General features: G+C 38.1%; 3 protein-coding genes across 5 annotated transcripts; 2 read left to right on the forward strand and 1 right to left on the reverse strand.

The window, feature by feature from the left end:
* Positions 1–173: 173 nt before the first annotated feature.
* Positions 174–4,313, reverse strand: LOC133522222 (phosphatidylinositol N-acetylglucosaminyltransferase subunit Q). Its single transcript, XM_061857474.1, has 7 exons — positions 3,587–4,313; positions 3,289–3,414; positions 2,703–2,838; positions 2,198–2,342; positions 1,839–2,031; positions 1,148–1,262; positions 174–421 (listed from the first exon to the last, which is right to left on the reverse strand). Exons 1-7 carry the CDS (start codon positions 4,148–4,150, stop codon positions 240–242), a joined length of 1,461 nt encoding a protein of 486 aa, XP_061713458.1. The 5' UTR covers positions 4,151–4,313; the 3' UTR covers positions 174–239.
* Positions 4,314–11,292: 6,979 nt separating this feature from the next.
* On the forward strand, positions 11,293–13,721 carry LOC133522224 (uncharacterized). Its single transcript, XM_061857477.1, has 2 exons — positions 11,293–11,560; positions 12,008–13,721. Exon 2 carries the CDS (start codon positions 12,013–12,015, stop codon positions 13,642–13,644), a length of 1,632 nt encoding a protein of 543 aa, XP_061713461.1. The 5' UTR covers positions 11,293–11,560; positions 12,008–12,012; the 3' UTR covers positions 13,645–13,721.
* Positions 13,722–17,047: 3,326 nt separating this feature from the next.
* Positions 17,048–25,050, forward strand: LOC133522225 (putative RNA-binding protein Luc7-like 2). 3 transcript variants are annotated; one of them, XM_061857480.1, is made up of 8 exons: positions 17,286–17,330; positions 17,673–17,767; positions 18,451–18,543; positions 20,499–20,597; positions 20,933–21,151; positions 21,837–22,049; positions 22,254–22,483; positions 22,968–25,050. In XM_061857480.1, exons 4-8 carry the CDS (start codon positions 20,502–20,504, stop codon positions 23,107–23,109), a joined length of 900 nt encoding a protein of 299 aa, XP_061713464.1. In that variant the 5' UTR covers positions 17,286–17,330; positions 17,673–17,767; positions 18,451–18,543; positions 20,499–20,501; the 3' UTR covers positions 23,110–25,050. The 3 variants fall into 3 exon arrangements, with proteins under 3 accessions (XP_061713462.1, XP_061713464.1, XP_061713463.1); XM_061857479.1 differs by having other exon boundaries at positions 18,451–18,529; XM_061857478.1 differs by lacking the exon at positions 18,451–18,543 and having other exon boundaries at positions 17,048–17,330.
* The last annotated feature ends 591 nt before the right edge of the window (positions 25,051–25,641 follow it).

The raw sequence follows: 25,641 nt of genomic DNA on the forward strand, positions 1-25,641 counted from the left end.
AATGGACTAATGGTTGAATTAAGGCTTCATATACCAAACTGAAATCTGATACTTTTTTCACAATGGGATCCAGACTCAACTAATATATTCCCTATCGAAACGCTTTAGTCAGCTATAATAAATTTGACCAATCACGTGCCGCCGCGGTCAGAGGACGGAACAAAAACGATAGCTCTTATTAATTATTTATTTCACGTTAAATATAATTTGATCTGTTCCTTAGTTGTACAATCTACTTATCACGCAATTTGATTTCCCATCAACAAATTAGAAAATAAATTGGTCCATTCAATTTGCTTGGGGACTTCAACAGGAGGTGTAAAACTTTTCACTAAATCGTGTATCGATTTTTTAAACAGTTTAAGTCTGAGAATCATTGGTGAAGAATCTTCATTGCTAATGACCTCCAACAAGACATTACCTGTAAGTAATTTAAAATACTTTACATTTATTTGCCCTGGCGATTCTTTCAGCTTCTAGCGTCGTTGCACGACGAAATATTGCTGTTTTTATAGAGGACAGGTGAGATGCAAGATGCAAGGAATCGAACGTGTACGGACTGTGAGCGAAGTGTGCCTGTAGTAAAGTATAGCAGAGACATTCATCCTTTAAAACCAAACCCAAAAGGGGAATAACATTTTCAGATGTTACTGGCACGGTTGGATGACTAAAACTAGTATATTAAAAAAAAGGTTCATTACGAGTAACAATGCGTAAATACACGAATAATAGTATTATAAACGACTGTTACTGCAATTCTGAATAAATACCTCTGAATTTCAATTTTTTTTTATACTACGTCTGTGGCAAACAAGCATACGGCCCGCCTGATGGTAAGCAGTATCCGTAGCCTATGTACGCCTGCAACTCCAGAGGAGTTACATTGCCCGTTGCCGACCCTAACCCCCTCCCACCCTCGTTGAGCTCTGGCAACCTTACTCACCGGCAGGAACACAACACTGAGTAGGGTCTAGTGTTATTTAGCTGCGGTTTTCTGTAAGGTGGAGGTACTTCCCCAGTTGGGCTCTGCTCTAGATCTGGAATGACATCCGCTGTGCTGTGCCCTACCACACAGCGAGATGACAATCACAATGCCCATACCTCTGTTGTGGACGTAGTTTAAGGACGTACCCGTAATTATACTCACCCGCTACTTTAGAAGAGTTAGTAAGCCACAGTGCGACTACGTAAATTGACAGCGTATGCATAAAGTAAATTAATTTGGCAAGGACATGTTGCAGCACCAATGACAGCAGCCGGAACTGAAAAAAAAAACAGGCATAAGTATGTTTTTATACCCATTTATGAACCACTACATTGCGATGTAATAAGGTCTAAGGTACTATAGGCAATAGGTGTGTTGCTGCTAGTAGTCATAAATATTACCAGAGAAAAGTAACAAATTATGACACAAACAATAGGCGCATGGCACACTGCATTGCATCCGATTCGCACGTCGCTCCGATGTTTGAGCGAGACAACACTATCCGTATTATAACGACATCTCGCTCGCACGTCATACATTGTAGATGTAGATGGCGCCTCCTATCAGACCATTATCACCAGATACATTTTGTACTTACCCCAGTTGTGATCGACATATGGTTTTTATGATTTTCTACCTTATCTTAATGATCATAAGCATCAATTGGGAGGAGTGTTTTAACTATCTACTTTCTGTTTGTGGTATCGTGGGCCTAGCTGTTAATCATGAGACTATCAGAGAGTCAGAAAATTATAATATGTGCAGTTGCCATTAGACTACTCTCTACTTGATATAAATATGTCGTCCATAATTCACATGACCCCGAAAACAATTTGACCACAGTTATACATACCAGTGTAAACACAGCATAATACATAGCTGTAGTTGGCAACAAAAGCAACAGTATGGTAAACGCAACTGTTCCAACAAATAGTTCTTGATTAGTGTATTCACACGAATCTATGCCACCTCGGAGAGGATTATATTTGCGGCCAACAAATAACCTCAATAAAGCAATGAGTCCAGATACTTGTATGTTGAATAGCCTGGGGGAAAATGGTAACAATACATTTTCAACCTTTTACAAAGGACATAAAGTAGCAATTTGTTTGTTCCATACAATGAATTACCAAACTTGTACCATCTTGAAGCCATGTACATATAATAAAAATCCATTAAAATATAATTAACATGCAAAATACATAAATCTACCTTGCAGCATATACATAGATACAGTATGAATGAAATGTTGCTATGCATAGCATATCTGAAATGATAGCAGCTTGAAACGTAATCCCAGCATATCCAATGTAGTGAAATAACTGTAATATGAATTCCAGCTTTTCACCAGTCACCTCTAGAAAAAAGATAAATGTTGTTTGTACTTTTAAATAATGCAGAATAAGGTCAGTTAGGATAACAATACTGTACAAATGATAAAATAAAGGTAACATTAACTTCAACTGAGGACACATTTGACATTCCTCACCAGTCTATAATCAGAGTTACGGGAGAATTGACTTGAGAGTTATGAATGACCCCAGATCCCTCTAAATTTGAAGCTAACACCTATGATAACTGATAGTCTTTGAGCTTCAAATATATCATGATCAATTCATAACTTTTAAAAATCAATTTGTATATTACTCCAACTATAAGGATGCCATCAGGTGTTGCACACTTGCCTTACTAGTAGAGTGAATTGGTTAAAGCTTACCTAGAAATAGCCACCAAAGTTGAATATGGTACGAGAAATATTTTCCAAGCATTTTATTGAATGCATTATTTAATTTTAGACCCGCAGGAACACCCATCAACCATTTCAATAATGTATACAAGGAGTTAACTAAGTTCTGAAAATGTCATTCTTAAAAAAATATTTTCTTATAAAACGATACACAGACTTCTCTACTAGCCAGATTAGTAATGCAAAACCACCCAATTATAGATATTACAGTCCAAAACTAACTATAATCTTCATTCAGGTGTAAATAGTATTTAACTATTGTCGTTCCAAGGCAGAATATTTTCATACAGAAAGATAAAACTCAGACAGTACGAAGAAGATTGGTATTGTTACTTAATTACGTAATGAAGATATGGACCGTAGTTGGTAGTACTGTACTATAATTGAACATTTTACGTCGAGTTCAGGTTTGAAAAATTACATCACAGGTTCCTTTGTCAAATTGCATCAACATTTTGGAAAATATGCCATACTCGTAGCAGTTATAATATGCAACATACATAGTGTAGATCCAGAAGAAATATTGGAAGTAAATCTAAAATATTTGTATACATACCTCAAGCATATTCATCAACATGTCACTAAGTTCTTTTTCATTTATCATAACAAATTGTAGGGCAAGGTACCCTAGAAGAATATCAACAAGTACTGCTAATATGAGATTGCCTTGTTTTATAGACACCTGAAACAATGTGGTGAAAACATGCCAACATTAAAAAACACAACTACCACTAAAACCATCCCAGCACAGTTAATATTTAAAATAAAGTGTGAAATAACTTTTAATTCTATGTATTTTTTCTGTGAAGTGGGATAGAAGTTACTATTTTTTATATATTCAGAACTTTGCTTACTTTCTTGTTTCTCCATACACTTATCAGGAACCAGTGAGCCAAATTTAAATAATTACTAACATTCTGGCCAACCATGGAGTATGATAACCAGAAAGGAGGTACAAAAAAAGGCTTATATGATTCCTCATAGATTTCCATTTGATTCCTATGTTTTTGTATCAAACTTTGTAGATGCATTAACTCTTCATGTGATTTAAACTTAATTTCTGTGTCTTTCATCTTATCATATTCATACAGGATCAATATACAGTTATTTGTAAAATCCATTGGGCGCCCAAGTAGTGTAATGTTTTTTATTGGAGTATGACTTAGATAGTTAAAAACAATAATGCTTTTAAAAATATCTGGATTCTTATCTTTTTTTGTTATGTTCCAGACTCCATAAATAACATCTTCCTGGATTTTACTATTATTCCATTCCTTGTATGAATATTCCACAAAATAAACTATAACGGTATTCTCTGAAAAACTATAGTAACCTTTAAGATAAATGGTATCTTTCAGATTCGACAGAAATGCTGGAAGAAATATTCGTATAGTTCTTTGTAACATTGTTATCACCATCACATAGTATCTGTAACTGATCAGTAAGGCGCACCGTTGACTAATTAAATATAGTTTGTCATTATAATTATTTAATGTACTTTATTTTAGTTCTTGATGCTTTGATTATTTACAAAAATTACAAATGTTTGTTGGGTTTGACGACTCGGCTTGACGTATGGATACTATGGATGACAGTGACAAAACTAATATTGCCATTGAAAAAACAAATGTAATGGACTCTTTAGACATTTCTGAAATTGTATGCGATTTTTAGGGTTCCGTAGCCAAATGGCAAAAAACGGAACCCTTATAGATTCGTCATGTCCGTCTGTCTGTCCGATTATGTCACCGCCACTTTTTTCCGAAACTAAGAGCTATACTGTTCAAACTTGGTAAGTAGATGTATTCTATGAACCGCATTAGGATGTTTACACAAAAATAGAAAAAAAACAATAAATTTTGGGAGTTCCCCATACTTAGAACTGAAACTCAAAAAATATTTTTTCATCAAACCCATACGTGTGGGGTATCTATGGATAGGTCTTTAAAAATGATATTGAGGTTTCTAATATCTTTTTTTTCTAAGCTAGTAGAATAGTTTGCGCGAGAGACACTTCCAAAGTGGTAAAACGTGTCCCCCCCCCCCCCCGTAACTTCTAAAATAACAGAATGAAAAATCTAAAAAAAATATATGATATACATTGCCATGCAAACTTCCACCGAAAATTGGTTTGAACGAGATCTAGTAAGTAGTTTTTTTTTAATACGTCATAAATGGTACGGAACCGTTCATGGGCGAGTCCGACTCGCACTTGGCCGCTTTTTTTTATACATTGCAACTACTTATTTGATCTGAACGATCTGAATGATCAAGAATATGCCGCAAAGTATCATAATGTTAAACCATTACCGCATATGACCCAATTTCACGTGTTAGGTTAAATCGAAGTAATCAAACCACAGTTTTTCACTCAACTAACTATATTTGAAACACTTGTTTACACCTCAGAATCCAAGCACCGAATGCCGCTCGGACTTGTTATCGGTTACCAGTTCAAAACTCGATCAACCCACTTTGTTTCAATAAAAGAGCACGAATAGGAACTGGCAACCAATCCCAAGTCAATAACATTACTTTATTTTCATTAGCAGTATTAACTATTGTACAATATATAAATGAATATTGAATAGGTATGAGTATGTAGTATTTCTAAATTAGTATAACAATATTTATAATTAATTAGGTACTTTCATTATTTAATATGTTTATAAAGTATATATTTAAACCTTGGACAACATTTTAGTTCCATATTTTCACACTAGGGGAACCCACTCGAGTTTCATTTAGTAAAAATATGACTATTAATAAACATAAGCTTACAGATTCGTCCATCCTGACAAATCATGTCACGACCTCGTGTAAGTTGATTTAGAAAACATGACCATCTCTTAATTAATTAACGGATTGTCTCATTTATCTGATTAATTATACAATATCTCATGAACTATTATTAAGTTTCAATAGTGAATCCTCTCTTTCCCATGTATTTGCATTACATACAATTTAAGTAACCCTGTGTATTAATTTATTCTCCAATTCATTATACTACTATAAAAATCCTTTATTTTTATAATATCTTACTAGCCAAAAATTTTAAGACTTCCAAAAATTATTTATTAATAACATAATAAATATATACCTTGATAACATATACCATCAATTACTCCAATATCTCATCACATAATATTTAACCACACCTTCCAAAAATAACCTTTAATCATTCCTTTGAAAAACAATTAACATCCTTCCATCATTTCTCTGAAATAAAAAAAAGATTAACATCCTTCCATTATCTCTCTGAAAAAAAAAAAGTTAACATCCTTCCATTATCTCTCTGAAAAAAAAAGATTAACATCCTTCCATTATCTCTCTGAAAAAAAAAAGATTAACATCCTTCCAATAACCATTTTAAATTATATTTAATCATCCTTCTATCCGTGACACTATTTTCGTGGCTTTTATCTCATTTTACAGCTGTTTATTATTAGTATTTTTTTTTCTCTTGGATCATGATTCCTAAATTCCGCCTACCTCTAATATATCATCCGTTATATCTATGGCTGTGTTAGTACTGTTACTAACATCATCCTCTTCCATTTCTTCTGAGCTCGTGTCATCTTCTGACCTTTTGAAATGTAACCACGGGTGTATCTTTTCTACTGGATATACACCCCTGTAGATAGCCTTCCCTTTACGCCTCGTAATCTGAGTATCTTCTACTGAATATCTGTCGTTACACATTACTCCAACAATTTTGTACGGACCTAAACATTTTGATATTAGCTTCTTACTCTTTCCTGGGGCGAAAACATTCAGAGTCAGTGTGACCGATCAACGAGCATTTATTGCATTTTTTTATAGGCTTAGGACACTTTGACAAGGGGTGCCCATCTTCTCTGCAATTATAGCAACGTATATTAGTACGAGTATTATCCTTACTTGTACTTCCTGCAGTAGTATTAGGCTTGATCTCCCGAGTCTTTTTACTTGAATGATTAAAGTATCTAACGGGCCCTGTTTTTGCATTACGTAAATATGCCAAAAGCTTATCCGTATCTGTGAACTGTGCTGCCAGGCTGACGCAACTAGGAACAAAATAAGTTTTGTATGGAACTTGTTTCGCAAATCTTTGCCAACGAAGAAAAATAAAACGTCAGTGCTATTTATTCTGTCAAGTTTACATCAAGTCAACTGTCAGCCTAATTGTTTTGTTTGTTATGAAGGCTTCAATGTTTTGTTCTGGTATTTCGTGCATTTTCTTTATTATTTAGTGAAAATATCGATAATAGTGAACCGTGATCGGAGTAAAGAACGACTTTGTTACAATGCCACCGAGAAAACGGTTTACTAAGTGTGAAATATGTGGCAAGCGAGCCACTCGAGAAAATCACGAAAAAAAAGGGATTTTATGGCGAAATTTCCCTTGGATAAAGACCGGTACGTATTGCTTTAGATACTTTTTACCTTATTTTGGTGCAGCAGGCTTTAAACACATCGAAAATTTGATATTTTATGTTTTTTTTTTTGTTGTGAACTAGGGATGTACTAAAACTATCGATAATTGTATGTTTATTTATATATCAGTGTAAGTAATTAAATAAAATATGTGAAATTTTCTGGGAACTTCATGCAATATGACACAAAATTAATTCGTCGAAGATTTTCAGTGGAAAATTATCTATCATCTATGCATTAATGGTCATTATTTAACATATTTTTTTTTTTTTTAATCTAGTAATTATTTAATATATTAATCAGAAATGTAAGTAAATTAATCTCTCTTTTTGTTAATCAATAAAAAATATTATACGACATTAGTACACAAATTGACTTAATCCCATAGGAAGCTCAATAAGTCATGTGTTGTGGGTACTTAGACAACGATATATACATATAAATACATAGAAAACACACATGACTCAGGAACAAATACGCATGGTCATCACATAAATAAATGCCCGTACCAGGATTTGAACCTGGGACCATCGACTTCATAGGCAGGGTTACTGCCCAGTAGGCCAGACCGGTTCTCATGATAAACAGACATATAAATACATAAAAAGTTAGAGCATTGATAAAGGGTTGTTGATAATTGGATGCCAAAAAAACATGATTTATAGAAGCATATTAGCGCTAAATAATAGTTAACACTTGGAATATAAACTGTACATAACCAAGGCTGTATGTTTTCAGATGCAGGCAGTGGGTCAAATTTGTTGGGAACAAAGACCTGATACATCTTCCCATAGAAAAGTTACATTTATTGAAACATGTATCTGCAGATCATTTTGAAAATAGTGCTTTTAATATAAAAAAATAGTGAAGGATTTTATAATTACATTCTGAGTGTAACGAGGTATTCTAAAATAGAATCCTAGCGTAGTGAGGGATTCAAGTGTTAACGCCTAAGGGTGGTATTATTTTTGCTACCACGTGATAAATTTACATACTGCTGTTTACATCACCTATGAGGAAATTATTATGGTACAAATAAAAAATAAATAAATTAAATTAATTTATTTAATGTTAATTAAATTAAATAATTTAACCTAAGAAGTATGCAAAAAGAGGAAAAAAAGTGATCCCTCCTAGTAGGGAAGAAAAGTGCAACTTTGATCCTTCCTAGTGGTGAAGAACAACAAGGTGTTCTAAAAAAATCGGGTCCACTTTAAGCTCGACCACGTATTAGTCCACTCATAGAACTATCCACTATATAAGATACAACTTAAATGTGGACTCGATCCTAACTTGATTTAGAGTACAAAATTTGTAGACAAGAGTCTATATTTCAACCCTTCCCATTTTATCGATATCGATAAGAAACGCAAGCGTGTAGCGTACTACACTATTTAAATTGCTTATGTTGGTACTATGGTTCTTTGACAGTTCTTTGTCGTACATTTTGGTAATGATTTGCGAAACAAACTGATTCCACTCGCTAGTATGGAAGTCCCGTCTCTTAAAACGTAGTGATTATATGCTCTTTGTGTGCTGCCTCTGCTCCAAGACGCACCGACCTATCGTCGACATTCAACCGCCCTTTTCCCTACTATGTCACAACGATTTAATAAGGCAACTTTTTCGTAGTAATATTCTTCGAGTGACTCTCCAAACTTAGCCTGCTTAGCCAACATGTCTGTTAACATTTGTCCATAATTTTCTTCTGAAGGAAAGGCAGATTTAAGTTTGGCTTGCCACTCGGACCATGAATATAACAAAGTTGGTAGACCCTCGTACCATTTTTTTGCGACGCCCACCAACTTTGGTAAGGCATAATGTATTATTTGACGTTCTGACCATTCATACAACTGGGCACATTCATTAACCTTTGTTAACCAGTTTCTAATAGTTTGGTTTTTTTAATGAAGGATCAAATTCTGGCACTACGTTAACGTTTGAAAAAGTTTCCTTATTACCCCTACGAGAGGATCCAAGATTGTCTAACAGCTTTGTAAATTGAGACAAAAACTCACGTGATGTGTCCTCGGTAGTTGAAGATTGCTGTTGTCGAGGGGACACCCTAAATCCGCTTCGTCGTCGCGATGGTTCTCTGGATCGGTCATGGCGTCGTAGTGGTTCCCTGGATCTACTGCGAAGCCGTGGTTCCCGTTGATCGGCGTTGTTTCCGCTTCCTCGTTCATTAGCAAAGGCACGGCTCCGACTTCGATTACGACTCCGGCGTAAATGGGAGCGTGACCTCGTTGATGGTGAACGTTGGCGCCGTACCCTCCGTGGTGAAGGACTCCGCAGCACTCGTCTTCGTGGAGTCCGTTGTATGCTACGCCCGCGACCACCGTCGAGACTTGAGTTTTCATCGGCTGCTTCAGCTTGGGCCTCAGCCGGTAGTGCCTGATCGTCGTCATTCATTTGTAACTGTAACCAAAATACGCGAGGACATGATATGTTCATAACAATCTATATTTTACTTTATTTTACATTTTACTTTACATTTTATTTTACTTTACATTTGACTACTTTACATTTGACTCTACCTCTGACTCTACTTTACATCAGACTCTACTTTACATCTGACTCTACTTTACATCTGACTCTACTTTACATCACTCTACTTTACATCAGACTCTACTTTACATCTGACTCTACTTTACATCAGACTCTACTTTACATCTGACTCTACTTTACATCTGACTCTACTTTACATCTGACTCTACTTTACATCTGACTCTACTTTACATCTGACTCTACTTTACATCTGACTCTACTTTACATCTGACTCTACTTTACATCTGACTCTACTTTACATCTGACTCTACTTTACATCTGACCCTACTTTACATTTGACCCTACTTTACATTTGAACCTACTTTACATTTGACTACTTTGCTTTGCTTTACTGAAAACACTTCTTATGTTAACATTATCAATAATTAGAGAAAACAAAATGAAGCGCTAAACTCATGTTACAATAACATAATAATAATAGTAAAGTAAATTAAGTAATCTGGTCTGAATTATATCTTAAAATATACACTAATACGAGGCACAAGTCTATATTGACTTTCAAATAATCAGTCATCACTCATCACTTTCCTTGTAACTGTAATTTTTTTTTTTTTTTTTTACAGTGGAATTGAAGGTTACAATTTCTACAATAATCATTTTGATACTGCATTCAGATTTAATTACAATAAATATTCAATTAATAATGTAATCACCACCCCCCATAAGCAGTAGCGGTAATTAATTGTTAATAGAAATCGAACGAAATTACTAACTATAAAACTTTAAAACAAGATTAATATGGAACGTTGCTAGCCGCGTATATATGGCAAGAAAATGTACCTAAAAGTCCTGATTTACTCTCACGCGCTGCGTCGCGTTGCATGTGGTAAAACTGCAGGCGCTTATGTTTGTGGCCTATTTCCAACAGTATTAATTGTAAAGTAAAACATGCTAATATATTGAAATAAAAGTAACACGTACCGTTAAATTCATCCCACTTCTGAATATGTTAAACCATTACCGCATATGACCCAATTTCACGTGTTAGGTTAAATCGAAGTAATCAAACCACAGTTTTTCACTCAACTAACTATATTTGAAACACTTGTTTACACCTCGGAATCCAAGCACCGAATGCCGCTCGGACTTGTTATCGGTTACCAGTTCAAAACTCGATCAACCCACTTTGTTTCAATAAAAGAGCACGAATAGGAACTGGCAACCAATCCCAAGTCAATAACATTACTTTATTTTCATTAGCAGTATTAACTATTGTACAATATATAAATGAATATTGAATAGGTATGAGTATGTAGTATTTCTAAATTAGTATAACAATATTTATAATTAATTAGGTACTTTCATTATTTAATATGTTTATAAAGTATATATTTAAACCTTGGACAACATTTTAGTTCCATATTTTCACACTAGGGGAACCCACTCGAGTTTCATTTAGTCAAAATATGACTATTAATAAACATAAGCTTACAATAAAATGTTGTGTGCAACTGTTATTTAAACATCACGATTTTATAGAAGCTTGACATTTAAAATAACACTTGCACAGTCTGGGCTATCTTAATCGCTGCCAACTTAGCTTGGTCAGTGGTCTAACACTAAACGTGAGTATTTAGAGGTCCGAGCCTCCGCTTGACCCACCTCGAGATTACGATCGGCTTTTCCCCAAGTAAATCGTCCTACAAACTCCCTACAACCTACTTTTGGCCACCTTGAGTGGCAACACTGGCGTGACGTCACTACCGGAACAGGCACCAACGCGCGCCGGCTAGCTGCTTGTTCAGTACGCTTTGACTTTTCCCCAAGTAACGACGTGTGTTCGTTCGCAAAGCAAATATAAAAAGTGAACTATCAACGTTTAGTTCTACAAGTGAAAGACTAAGGTAAGTCCATTTCCCTTTCTTTTAGCAACCTACAAGTTAATTTCATTGATGCCCCGGACGGCGTACCGCCTCCGAAAACCATCAAATCACATTACGTTATTAAACGTATGCGAGCAGCGTGCATTACATCACCTGCTCCTGCTTTTTGAGTAAACGTGTGAAAACACGTTATACGCACCACAAAAGCAAAAACCAGGAACGAAAGGGATCATATATCATATATCCCTATATCTGACCCGTCGGCTCAATTGAGCCGTCGTCTCCTATCCGTTCCATACTGGACCCGCCCGACGGGCGGTCCAGCCGATCCGACGGATCGCTGTAAATGCTTGTCAGCTCCGCTCGTCGGCCCAACGGCTCGACGCTTCGCGCGGCCGTCCTCTCTAAGCCCAATTGAACCGACGGATCAACAGTTACAGCTATGCTAAAATAGTATTCCCTTTCCAGGGAATATGCCGACAATCCGAGAGGTCCTTCTACTCACGGGTACCACAGCCTCCACCTCAAAGGACCCGATCGATAAGCTGCATGACGCCATTCTGCCGTTCATGCCGTTAGACTGGAAGGACTGGCAAATAGAAGATGTCAATATTCAGGAGCTCATTGGTGATCCACCCGATCCTAAAATAATCAACAAACTGCGCTATGCGATCCCGACGGCAGACATAGCAGCAGCTTTCAGTCTGAAGGAGCTATCCGAAAAAACATACAAAAGCATAAAATTAAAGATGCTTGAATGGCCTTTCACCAGAGCCCTAATTTATGCTCCCTATTCATTGGCTGTTAAAATACACGGCAACAACGTGGAAAATGTTCTGAATGCAATCAGAATGATGAAACCACATCTTCGTAGCAGAGAAGAAACCGATAATTTCTTAAAAGGGCGCTCTCCGTCCCGAGCCTCAAAACGAGCTCCAAGCACTCCAACTCGATCCCCAATCAGATCGAAGAGATTGAGGACCCCTGAGACCACAGAGAAGACACAGAGCACCAGGATGGATCCCATCGCCGCTGCGCTCGAGAAGCAAACGGAAATGTTCAGCGCCCTAATGCAACAAATGTTGGCTGCCTCCAACAACACTACCGAGCGCGTAGTACAAGCTGTAAATGCGGTTAAAGAAAGAACCGATCGGATCCAAGTAAGCGACGACGTTCAAATGGCTGATCAGACTATCGCCGAAGCGGACTCGTCTTACTCAGATATAGACATAGGGTCAGACAATGAGAGCGAGGAGGGCCAAGAGGAACAAATAAGCCCATCAGCGCCAGTACCAATATGGAATGATAAGACAGAAGCTATTGCTGGTCTTTGTTTTGATACGATCACTACTGAAGCTGAACCTCCTGTCCCAGCGGCAGATGCAGACATGGTGGCAAAAGGGGCTAAATGCCAGCGTCTTGGCTCTGACACATGGAATAATCTGCGTTACAAAGATGCAGAAAAAACGCTACATGGGACTCCGGTTTTTACTGCACTTAAAATCAACCCTCAACTAAGCAAAATCACGCCAAGATGGTGCAACCCAGATATACTCCTGAAAATCGATAAAACCCTAGGAGTGCTCACACATGCTTTTCTGTTGGAGAGACGAGCCTTAGAGGATGGTCTTCAACAAATAGCAAGAGAGGTGAATGACCCTCTGGTTATCAAATCAATACACCAGAATGTGCTCTCAAAAGAGTCCGGGTACAGGCGTATCTCCGACCAGGCGCTACAATACGTCTGTGGCCGGCGCTCCGAAGTAATATCGGCCAGAAGAGCGTTCTACTCGTCGTCAGATATGGCATGTGACACTGTCATGCAGAACATTCCGCCTTCTAAGACACACTTGTTTGACGAAGCAATGCTTTCAGAAGCTTTCAAGCAATATGGCGGATATGAAAAGTTTTTTCCCCCGAAGAAACCTGAGTTCAAAAACAAAATGCAAAACAAAACTCCCAACGCTCCCAACTTCAATAGGACAAGACAACCTCGACGAGCCCAAGGGCCAGCCAAATCCTCTAGCCATCAAAAGAATCGTGCCAAGGACGCTCACAGCTCGAAGAAGGACTTCCAGAAAGCGCCCCACGCGAGCTGCGCATAGTAAAAAATATTGACAGTCAGTTTCGAGCCGGGGTACTACGTCTAAGGGTAAATCAGTGGAGAAAATTGTGAGCAAATCAAACTGTTTTAAACATAATAAAAGGATACAGAATCCCCTTTATCAAAAAACCCCCTTTAATTTGCCTATCCAAGAAAAACATCAAATCGCTGGAAACGACGCCCAGCCTTGCTATGAACTCGGAAATTCAGGGCCTACAAACAATTGGGGCGATAGAGCCAGCATCGGCTCCAACGGGGTTCCTGTCCCCTTTATTCCTGAAAAAGAAACCGGATGGCACCTTCCGGCAGATTTTCAATTTGAAAAACCTAAACAAATTTTTAAAACCAAGAAAGTTCAGGCTTATAAACTCCCAAAAAGTTCAGAACTTCTTACAACCACAGGATTACCTACTGAAAATAGATATTTCAAAGGCGTACTTTCATGTGCCCATAATAAAGAAGCACAGGAGATTCTTGATGCTAAAGGTAGGAAAAAGCCTCCTCCAAATGACATGTCTACCCTTCGGTTTAGCAACTGCACCTCAAGTCTTCGCCAAACTAACCAACTGGGTAGCAAGTATCCTAAGAAGCGAAGGAATCCGTGTGGTTGTGTACCTCGACGATTTCCTTATAGCGGGGCAGAGCCCGTCACTGCTAACAAACCAAGGAATCCGTGCCTGTCAAATATTAAAGTACCTCGGATGGCAACTGAACCCCGGAAAGACCAGCCAGATTCCATGTCAAAAACAAGAATACCTTGGGATTATCTGGGACACGCAAGCGGACGTAAAGAGTATAGACCACAAGAAAAACTTGCTTACGAGGAAACAGCTGTCGAAAATACTGGTGGAACAAAAATGCACCTGGCTAGAAGCAAAACGTCTGCTAGGACGTCTAACTTTCGCGTCCTTTGTTGTGCCTTACGGGCGGCTACATTGTCGATACCTCCAAAGAGACAACAACAGAATGAGAAGGTTCCCGACCAGCAAAAAATATGCTCTGTCCCCGGAGACTCTATCGGATTGCACGTGGTGGCTCGAACACCTGTCCGACAATTCTTCCATCTTTCCAAAACCAACGACAATTTTTATATCAACAGATGCATCGGACTGGGGGTGGGGTGCATCCATAAATGGCAGACACCAAAAAGGGCCGTGGAACAACAAGCAAAAAACGTGGCACTGCAACAGGAAGGAATTGTGGACGGTATTCATAGTCCTAAAGAAAAACAGGAAAATAGTACAAGGACAAACATGCCTTCTACAATCAGACAACCAAACTGTTGTAGCCTACCTGCAGAAACAAGGGGGAACCAAATCTTTGGTTCTGCTGAAGCTGACGAGAATGATATTCCAGCTTATCAATCAACTAAATATAATACTTACAGCGAGACACATCCCGGGTCGATACAACGCTGCGGCGGACAGCCTATCTCGCCAACAAGAACTTCCGGAGTGGTCTCTGTCGAATTCAGTCATGGATACGATATTCAGCAAATGGGGAACACCGCAGATCGATCTCTTTGCGTCAGCTCAGTCGAAGGTAGTACCAGTGTACGTAACCGAGGACATACGAGATCGAAATGCATTATTCGTAGACGCCTTCTCCAGGCACTGGAACTGGAAGCTTGCATGGATATTCCCCCCGCCATGCCTAATGCCGAGAGTACTTTGTCACCTGAACAAAGCACGAGGAATCTACTTAATTGCCTGCCCCAGGTGGCACAAAGTACATTGGAGAGCCGACCTCAAATCTCGCGCAACAGCGGCTCCGTTCACGATTCGAGATTTGCAGATGAATTTGATAGATCGCAGAACCAACCAGCCACCTCCAGAAGTGAGAGACCTAGAATTGGAAGTCTGGAGGGTACGGGGTGGGCCTCCGAAATAAATACCTGGCCACAAGAGTACAAAGACCTTCTTGAAAATTCCTGGCGAAAAAGCTCTTTACGAACTTACCATTCAGCATGGATCAGATGGAAAAAATGGGCAGTTGAAAATTCCTGTTCCATTAATGACCCGCCTCCAGAAAAAGTGGCAGAATATCTATGCTTTCTTCATCATAGAGAACATCTAGCCGCTGCAACAATATTAGTGCATAAATCAGTGATTTGCACCTTTGCCAATCCTTCAAGGTCAGAATTAATCTCCAGTCATCCACTAGTGAGAAACATACTTAAGAGCATATCAATATCTAAGCCTAAGGTTAAGAAACCTATCTGGAATTTGGATGACATTTTAGATGGCCTGAATAAAAGTACAGTAGATGAGGACAGCTTGTATCAAGTATCCAGACATACGGCTTTACTGCTGCTTCTGCATTCAGGCAGACGTATTCACGACTTGACGCTATTAGATATATCACCTAGCAACTGCCAAATTAACGTCGATTCCGTCATCCTTCAACCGAGATTTGGATCGAAAACTGACTGCACAAAATTTCGTCAAACCGGATGGGCCCTCAAGGCCAATCATATCAAAAATCTTAATTCAGTATACTGGATTAAAAAACTATTAGAGATATCGTTGCCTCGGCGGAACGCTAGGCAATATCTAAACAGTCTGTTTATCACAACTAGAGGCAGGGTGCGAGAAGCCAGTAGATGCGTGATCGCCGGTTGGATAAAAAACTACTTCAAAGAACTTCACATAAATGCTCCGCCTGGCTCCACCCGTGCTGCAGTTGCGAGTGACAACTACTCTCTGAGCGGCTTAGAGATAGAAGATGTCCTGTCTAAAGGAAATTGGAGATCGCAAAAAACATTTTTTAGACATTACTATAGGCAAATCAGCCGACCACGTATGATTAATACTGACAGACCTTCCAATCATTTCAATACGGTTTGTCTATTGTAAGAGGTAACTTGAATTTACCCATTAATTACTAATAAAGTGATTTCTTACAAAGCTCTGGGAGTTATTAAAATAATCACGATACCATTCACAGTACACCAATCGAAAAATGCCGGCAGAAACCAAACACATCTCGAGGTGGGTCAAGCGGAGGCTCGGACCTCTAAATATAACCGTTTTTCCCCCGAAAGGGATAAAAACGAATATTTCGAGTCCAGCCGAAGCTTGACCCACCCAAGTTTAAATGCCTTGCCGGCATATAAAGGTACTGAACAAGCAGCTAGCCGGCGCGCGTTGGTGCCTGTTCCGGTAGTGACGTCACGCCAGTGTTGCCACTCAAGGTGGCCAAAAGTAGGTTGTAGGGAGTTTGTAGGACGATTTACTTGGGGAAAAGCCGATCGTAATCTCGAGGTGGGTCAAGCTTCGGCTGGACTCGAAATATTCGTTTTTATCCCTTTCGGGGGAAAAACGGTTATATTGTATTCTTTGATTATTTGCTCTAAACTTGGCACTGCCAAGTTCTGGTGCAGTGGCTACATCCCTCTTTTTGTTTTATCTGTGTTGAAGTGACGTCGCGTTTCGCCATCTTGTTTAACTATTCAACATTAATTTGTCTGTATTGCGAGGAATGTTTTAAAATATATTTTATTTAGTTATAATAGTTATAAGCGTGAAAAACCTGACGATTTCTTTTAGAGGAGCGCCTCGTAGCTCACTAGACATTATAGTCTAGTCCACACTTCTGAATAGCTCTTACCACAACAAGCATTCAGAATGTCTGCACACGAGCAAATGAGGGCGATGTTGGATCAATTGATGGGCACAGCTCGCAATGGTAATTATATTAATTTTAATTGTTTTTCAATCCGTAAGTTTACTAATAACCAGCACAGTAACTTAATTTATACTATGTTGAGTATTTCGTAGTATGTCGGGCACATCCAGCCGGATTTTGGTGAGGCCGCTTTGAGCATTTGCATTAGGGTGGTTTGTCGCACTCTATACGATGGAGCAGAACGTAGTTTATTTACTTACAATGCTCAAGCCTCTGCTTCCTCTTCGAGGGCCACATTGTCAGGCTCCAGCCCTAGTTTGCAGACTGCTGATCTCTATCTTTTGCAATTGAATTGACTCTGTTAATTCCACCGGATTATGAAGGTGCTTTCATTACTTCCAGGTGAAGCTGACAGGCATGGGGTCAAGTTTTTTGATGATTCTGTGTGTAAATCATTTTTACTTCAATGTTGCCCACATGAAATTCTATCTTCAACGGTAAGTTTTATAATATGATTTTTTTGTGTTTCAAGGGAAAGCTGCACATCCTGAATCTCTGATATTATCACAACATTATGTTATTCTTTTCCAAATTAAAGATAATTCAGTAATTCAGAATGTACTAGCTGTATATATGGGATTGAAGTGTTCTATCTTAATATGCAATGGGATTATTTATGCGATGTAGACACAATTTTGTGGTGTTATTATAGTTGAACCAACCAACTTGGTTGCTAGAAAACAGCTATGAGACTTATCTGGTCTCTTACCAGTCTTACCTCACCATTAGCAGTTCAATGAAAAAGATGTAATCTATATATTTTAGCTTCCTAAGGCTCACGGTCCTCCCTATAGAAATAATTTTCAATAGGAACAAAGTTGCATTTGTTTTGTCCATTCAATTTTCAAACAAAACAAAATCAACTCTGTTCTTTACACAATAGATTCAAATTTAACTGACAATTTTAGCATTTTTTCCTTAGGAGGTTAGCTGCTTTTCTATTGACTCAGTTGACTGGCAAGCTTATATTATTTACTATTATGTAGTATTTGGTTTAATCATCCCAATGTATATGCTGCCAAGTTTCATTCCTTCCTATTTCGTCTGTTGCCATGATTCTGTAGTACCTCTGGAAACATCTATTGGAGTGGCATTAACTGTGGTGAAATATGCTTTTCAGAAAATGCCCAACACTAGTCTTTATTGCTCATCACAATACTTAACAGATGAGGGATAGATTGTATGAGTTAGGCTGTTCTGTAAGTACCAAGATGTACGTATAAACATTTATAGTTAGCTGATTGTACACTTACTGCTAAGCAGGTTTAATTTAATAAGACTCCCGGGCTTTATATAAAATTGATTATAAATCAACGGTTCATATGCTGCTTTGGTGAGTACATGTAAAAATTTTAGGAACAAAATGTAAAGTCTGGTGAGAGCAATTCGGTGATATTCTAACTACATTGGGTACGTACTGAGCTATATACATGGCTAGAAAGAGAAAACATGATTGCATGAAAAATTACAAAAATTGTGCTTAATATATTTTAATGTAAAATCGCCAGCTATGTTATCCTACAATAAAACAATTTAATAATCACATCATTTTCCTACATTGTTATATTTTATGTAAATTTTCCTATGGTTTTTATACTTTCACAATAACTTTGTAATGAACTTAAAATGATATTATCTTGATGTTACCAATGTTAAAACATATTTATATATTCAATCAGTTTAGCCAACAAATTAGGATCTAAGTTGTAATGGCTGGGTGTTTCCACTATGATTTGTAAGTACAAAATATTTGTCATTTTCCATCGGGTGTACCAGGCGCGAGCTGATGGTGTGGATTGTATGTATTTTATTCCAACAATAACTTATGAAATGGTTAATAAAATGTGCTGGAGGGGTTTTCTTTGTCATTTAAAGATTTAACATTCACTGCCAGTAGTTTTTGCATTAAGAAATTCTAAATAATGTAGCCACCAACTTGCCAGCTAAAGTAGATGGTGCTGTTGTGTGCCATAGTCTGGGGTAACTTGAGTGAGGAATCTTCTTTAGCTGTGGCTTACATATTCTGTAATATTTTTCTATTCTTCAAGTGATTTAATAATATTTTGTCTATGGTTTATAATAATGATCTGCTGAATCCTTCTTACTGGCAGTGGGTGTTTTTATTTATTAATTTTTATATCCTATGACAATTGATATGTTGTTTTATGATTTTGACCATAAAATATGTATTCACTGAGAATAATTCCTAAAACTTCATTGAAAAAAAAAATAACCAACCCATTTATGTCATAATCTTTAATGCAATCAATATTTAATGTTGTATCAAACTCTTAAGACCTATCAAGCTGAAAAGAGATTGACAGTATTCTACATGCTCTTTCTTACTAATTTCTCGGTGAATATGTAAAGTAGTGGGCATCTTGTTCCAAATTCTTGTTAAATCTTATGTCTGTCATGACAACTTCATCTTACAATACCCTTACAATACAAATTCTTATGATCCTTACAATATATACCTACTTAACAATTCCATTGATTCGGAGGCTGAGCCATCAGGAGGTGCACGCTCATTTTGCTTCCTTGCACTTCACGATGTGTATGTATTAGTCTTGATCAATATTGCTATGGAATTCCTCAGTTTTGGAAAAAGATGAACTTAAATACATGGTCACTTATATGGAATACATTGTTTGACACTTTAAGAAAAAAATATTTATACAACTGTTGTTTGACGACCTGTTTGGCCTAGTGGGTAGTGACCCTGCCTACGAAGCCGATGGTCCCGGGTTCAAATCCTGGTAAGGGCATTTATTCGTGTGATGAGCATGGATATTTGTTCCTGAGTCATGGGTGTTTTCTATGTATTTAAGTATTTATAAGTATTTATATATTATATATATCGTTGTCTAAGTACCCTCAACACAAGCCTTATTGAGCTTACTGTGGGACTTAGTCAATTTGTGTACTAATGTCCTATAATATTAATAATAATATTAAACTGTAGGACTCTAGGTGTCAACCAGTGTAGTGAAATATTTTGTTTTTGTAAACATTCCTTTAGTATAGGATCTAAACTTTAGATCTCTATATCGGTTATTGTATGTGATTATAGGTAAATATTTGAAATATTTAATGTGCCCCCTGTAACTGGGATAAGCATATTATTTAATTAATTTATTTACGTTGTTTGACTTGTTTCGTTTGCAGCGAATGGATCTAGGTGAGTGTCCAAAAATACATGATCTGGCGCTGCGGGCGGATTATGAGTTAGCGTCAAAGACCAAAGATTATTTCTACGACATTGACGTAAGTACTAGCTTAATTTACAAATATTAAACTTATAATTATCATTACTAAATTACTAGTCAAATACTGTCTAAGACCTGATAAAATGTCAACCTCAGCCTAATAATTTCAAAAAATTTGCTATACTAATGGTTCTTTTAAAATCACTTTACTTACCTTACTTTTAGAAGAATGTAATCAATTATACCACATGCTACACTCGCAAGTCATAAGATCGCGGTACAGTTATGTGAGTACGAATAGAAAAAAATACGTACCTACATTGACATATATAATCTGATCTACTCAAGGATGTTTTTCCATGATTTTCTAATCCGTTTTGTGCACGTACAAAGGCAACGGAGCACTTAGAGGCATTCATAGCTGACTGTGACCGACGGACGTCTGCCGCTAAGCAGCGCCTGGCCGAAACCCAGGAGGAGCTGTCTGCAGAAGTGACTGAGAAAGCTAACTCGGTCCATGAGCTCGCGGAGCAGATCGGACAGAAACTGGCGCGGGCTGAGGCGCTTGGAGAGGAGGGTATGGTGGAAGAGAGCGTCAAACTCATGGGAGAGGTGTGGCTTACTGTACTATTATTGATTTTTAAACTAATCAAAATACTAACACTTTAAAATTAACACACTTCAATTTTGAGAGAAAGCGTCTGATTATCGGTGATTACACCGTAATTTATAAAAATAATGTCCTTATAAGTAAGGTTGCCATAATTATTCGAAACTGATACTTGGGGGGTTAGGTTAGGGTGCAAATACGTATTCACATAGGTGAGGAAACAAGGTAGTTAAACAGACCATATACATATTATTTTGTATTTTGCAGCGACGGGAATATATAAAAAGGCAAAAATAGTTGTTGTTAACCCGCCGAGAAGCAATTACAACTATTGATAATAGTTTCGTTGCAGGGAACTTGCACTACTAAACCTGCGCTCCTGTGGTTGGTTAGTCATGGCGCAAGGGATCTTAAAAAGCAAAAAAGACTTACTAGATTTTAGCGGGGTAATTTCAACTGGTCTCCAGACTATACTAAAAAATGATGGGACTCGTTTCTATTAAAAATCAGTCGATAAATGTGTCTATTCAAATTAGATTGGACGTTAACTAAAATGTATCATCAAAACTTTGAAAGTATTTGGATTATTTTCGTAAACCATGGTAGGTTAATTAATGCGGCCTAGAAAAGAAGAATCATTAGAAGTTGTGTCGTATACATACTAATCAACTTTTGTTACACTTACAGATAGACGAATTGCGTAAAAAGAAAGCAGTCGCTGAACAGGAATATCGCAACTCAATGCCGGCGTCGTCCTATCAGCAACAGAAGTTGCGCGTTTGCGAGGTGTGCTCTGCCTACCTCGGCATACATGACAACGACCGGCGGCTAGCCGATCATTTTGGAGGAAAATTGCATCTCGGATTTATTACTATTCGTGAAAAACTCGCTGACCTCAAGGTACAAAAAGGGAACAAGTCACGCATACATTTGTATTCTTCGATATATTATATTTAATTTAGGCACAAGATGACAGACTCAGTGCTCACTTATTTGAATTTTCGGTGCGGGCTCGCAGACTGTTTCGTTGATTTAATTTTTCCCGTCAGCAATTTATATTGTGTTTTGTAGAAATCATCTTGTATATAATGTTCTTTTTTTTAGAAAAACCTAGACAAAAGGCGCGAGGAGCGCGGCGCGTCGGAGCGCGAGCGCGGCGGCGGGGGGCGGCGCCACTACGTGGGCGGCCGCGAGCTGGACCGCCGCGCGCGCCGCCACCGCGAGACCGCGCGCGAGCGCAAAGACGACCGCAAGGACGAGCGCAAGGACGACAAGCGCGACCGCGCCGAGCGCGACCGCGAGCGGGCCGAGCGCGACCGCGAGCGCGAGCGCAAGTAAGGGCCCTATGAAGAGACGAACCCGGTTGCTCATGGTCAGAGTTTGCGACAGTAACCCAGAGGGCTACGAAACGCGTGATCAGCGCTGACGCCGACCGCATACATTGGTTAAAACGAATACGTTTCATGGCCGAGGCGTCAACATGACGAACGCAACTGCGAAAATCGGGATACAGCGCGATTGTAACCGTATGCGCAAGTATCAATAGTAATAATAAATTGGTGGGTGCGCCCTCATAGTACAGGCGAAAGGGCAGAAATATGTCGAAGGCCTTACAAATAAAGGAAGCTCGTATACGATCCTGCTTTTCTCTATCTTCATAAAAATAAAAGGAAAAAACTGTTTAATTTTTCGCGATAGGCCCTATAAACCTCTGATCAAGACTGAGAAGTCGAGATTCCTAACAATCACGAATGAATGGGTCGCCGCATATGAAATTCCCAAATTAGTGCTAGGAAATAATTCTGACTTCATTTACAGGAGGAGTCGATCACGCAGCAGAAGCAAGCGGGACGGTTCCCGGGAGCGGTCGCGTGACCGCGACCGCAACCGCGACCGCGAGCGCGACTCGCGCCGGAGCCGCTCGCATCTGTCGTCGTCGCGCGACCACCGGCGGGACTAGCACACCGCGTTCCTAGGATATTAACGGGAGAATTTTGACGCGCCATACGAATCTGTAACCTGAAGGTTGACCTGTTTGATTTTGACCTATGGATTAAAATAAAACTAGTGATTTATAGTAGGGTCAATTGAAGTATCCTAGAAATCACAGACAAAAATGAGATGAGTGCAGCGGTCAAGATGACTTCATCTTGTGACTTCATCATCGGTCAAGATGACTGCATTAGTCTGGTAGCTCGGTTCTTTGATTACTTAACCCTTTTTTTATTAGCTCGCTTTATTACTTTTGTGTAATAATCTTAAGAATGCGTCAAAATCACATTAAGAAAGAAAAAGTAGAGTAGAATTAATATATAGTGGATTGAATGACGAAAATTATTGTAAATGATTTTTAGTGATTATTCCAGTTTCGCTTTTTTGGCGTTTATGGTTTACAGGCGTAAGGCCCCGTTCGCACGAGGCAAATGGATAACCATGTATGTGTTCACACGATGGCGGTGCGGCCTTTTCATCGTGTGTTGTTGGATTTTCGACTTTAGCGTTAGCCGTTAAATCGAATTTAGCGTACGAAACTTGTAACGTCAGGTTTTAACGCAACGCTTTTTAAACTCTCGTTCGAATGAGGTCTAAGATTGACTAGTTTGACAGAGACGGATGTAAGTAGTTGTCTCAAAGTAGTTGGCTGTCATTTATGATTACAATGAAATAATTAACAGTTTTAACGTAAAACTACGCGGCAAATCTAAGACTTAAGTTTTTGTTGCCGAGTATCAAATTAGGGTTTTGAAACATTAACGCTGTAAGCAGGTGCCTAGGTGCCTACCGCGAACTTCGAAACTTGGTTTTTATGTACCAGGTAGCCCCATGGAGGTATATTTATTCCGGAGTGAGTACTACGGCTAAACAGTGTGACCGAAAGAAAAGTCAAATTAGAGCATTGCATCACTTGAAATAGTCAATGTTGCGTGATTGACTGATTGCCATATTCTAGTAAGCACAAAAACTTACGATCTTCATGGCTGAGGTTCTGATTATTACATGCACTTTTTATTTACAAAAAAAAATCACAAATTCAATTAATATATGAAATGCCGAATGCGTGTCTCGTTTTTGACTTGACCGGTGCACGTTTTCAAGTGTTTATTATTTCTAAATTTAAATAGTTCAATTCGTTTTGATTACGGAATTAACGACACCATTTCACAATTAGGAATATGTCACATACAAAGAGGAATATGTCAATATGATGATCGACTTGTGTGACAGTCCTTTGGTTTAATGCTTCATCTTTCGGAGAGTAGTCTTCAGATCACCTGTCTAGCTCGATGATAAGGACCGATAGCAAAACAGTGACACTCCGGGTCTAAGGTTTAGAACGCACTGCAATTTATTTCTTGCGGTTTCAGAAACGTAAAAATTGAAACTTACAGCATGCTTCATACGCACTTGCAAACCGCTAGAAATTAATCGCAGTGCGTTTCCCCCGGCCCGTTGCACATGGGTCCCTGGACCTTCAGTATTGCCATCTAGTGCTAACAATGACGGATAACTCATTGGTTTTAGCGGGTTCAGTTTCGTTATATCGGAGTATTTCCATATTCATTAATTTAATTGGAGTAAAACAATTCGAAGCCTGTTCTTGCGCGACTGTTTAAAAAATAGGAACTTTAGTGTAATTAATGTTTAGGTTAGTTGTTTTGTTTTAAAATAGGGAATATAAAAATGAAATAAAGCAATAAGGACACACACTATTTTTGTTTGATATTTTGTTAGTATTGCATAAATACAAAACTTTTATTATATAGGTTTACCAATAATAAGTGTAAAAGGTTTTATGTATCAGCTCACATGTTTGTGTTAAAATCAAATCGGGAGTAGGTAGCAACTTGTACAAAGATTACTGCTCTGCACTCGTTGATTAAATAAAATTTTACCTATTAAACTGTGTTTCATTTAGTTTCATTACATCCATGTTTGCTTTTATGGTGAGAACTGAATCGTACGGTCAGGTCTAATTATTGGCCATGATACAAAATCGCCACTTATTAGGATACGGGAGCTGAGATTTAAATATTTTAGGTGAATATATCCGTCTCGCTAACAGAAGCGGCTCCTAAAACTAATGCGATAAGGACTACGCCAGGTTAGACGAAAATCCTGCGTAAAAATCTCAAAAAACGATGTTTCGTACTCGACTGTTTCCTCCTCCAACACTTAATCAAATTTAACGAAATTTCAAAATCTAAATGGTAATGAAATCATCCGTGTCGGACTGTTTTGCTTTTTAGGCTTATTGATGTCAGTTTTGAATACCATGCTTCTTTTTGCGGCTTTGAGATTAATTAGATGTAAGTAAGTAGTTTTATTTAGTTGGGTGTTTATCTTAACTAAGTTTTTTTATTTAGTCGCATAGCATGTTTAACAAAATAGGCAATTACATAATAGACACAATTTTACAGTTTTATCGCGAAATGATAAAACGAGTCCAAAAGAATACAAATACAAAGTTATAGGTCAACATTTAAGCAGTTGA

The sequence above is a fragment of the Cydia pomonella genome, chromosome 10, assembly GCF_033807575.1.
Source record: "Cydia pomonella isolate Wapato2018A chromosome 10, ilCydPomo1, whole genome shotgun sequence".
Classification (NCBI taxonomy): Eukaryota; Metazoa; Arthropoda; class Insecta; order Lepidoptera; family Tortricidae; genus Cydia; species Cydia pomonella.

Excerpts from the sequence above, each read along its gene's own strand:
- LOC133522222 (XM_061857474.1), bottom strand. The coding sequence starts at position 4,150 with ATGGTGATAACAATGTTACAAAGAACTATACGAATATTTCTTCCAGCA. Across the intron at positions 3,415-3,586 it reads GTGTATGGAGAAACAAGAAA|GTGTCTATAAAACAAGGCAA; the intron begins GTAAGCAAAGTT and ends ACATTGTTTCAG. Across the intron at positions 2,839-3,288 it reads TGTTGATGAATATGCTTGAG|AACTTAGTTAACTCCTTGTA; the intron begins GTATGTATACAA and ends TGACATTTTCAG.
- LOC133522224 (XM_061857477.1), top strand. The coding sequence starts at position 12,013 with ATGCCGACAATCCGAGAGGTCCTTCTACTCACGGGTACCACAGCCTCC.
- LOC133522225 (XM_061857478.1), top strand. The coding sequence starts at position 17,270 with ATGTCTGCACACGAGCAAATGAGGGCGATGTTGGATCAATTGATGGGC. Across the intron at positions 17,768-20,498 it reads ATGAAATTCTATCTTCAACG|CGAATGGATCTAGGTGAGTG; the intron begins GTAAGTTTTATA and ends TTTCGTTTGCAG. Across the intron at positions 21,152-21,836 it reads GCGTCAAACTCATGGGAGAG|ATAGACGAATTGCGTAAAAA; the intron begins GTGTGGCTTACT and ends TTACACTTACAG.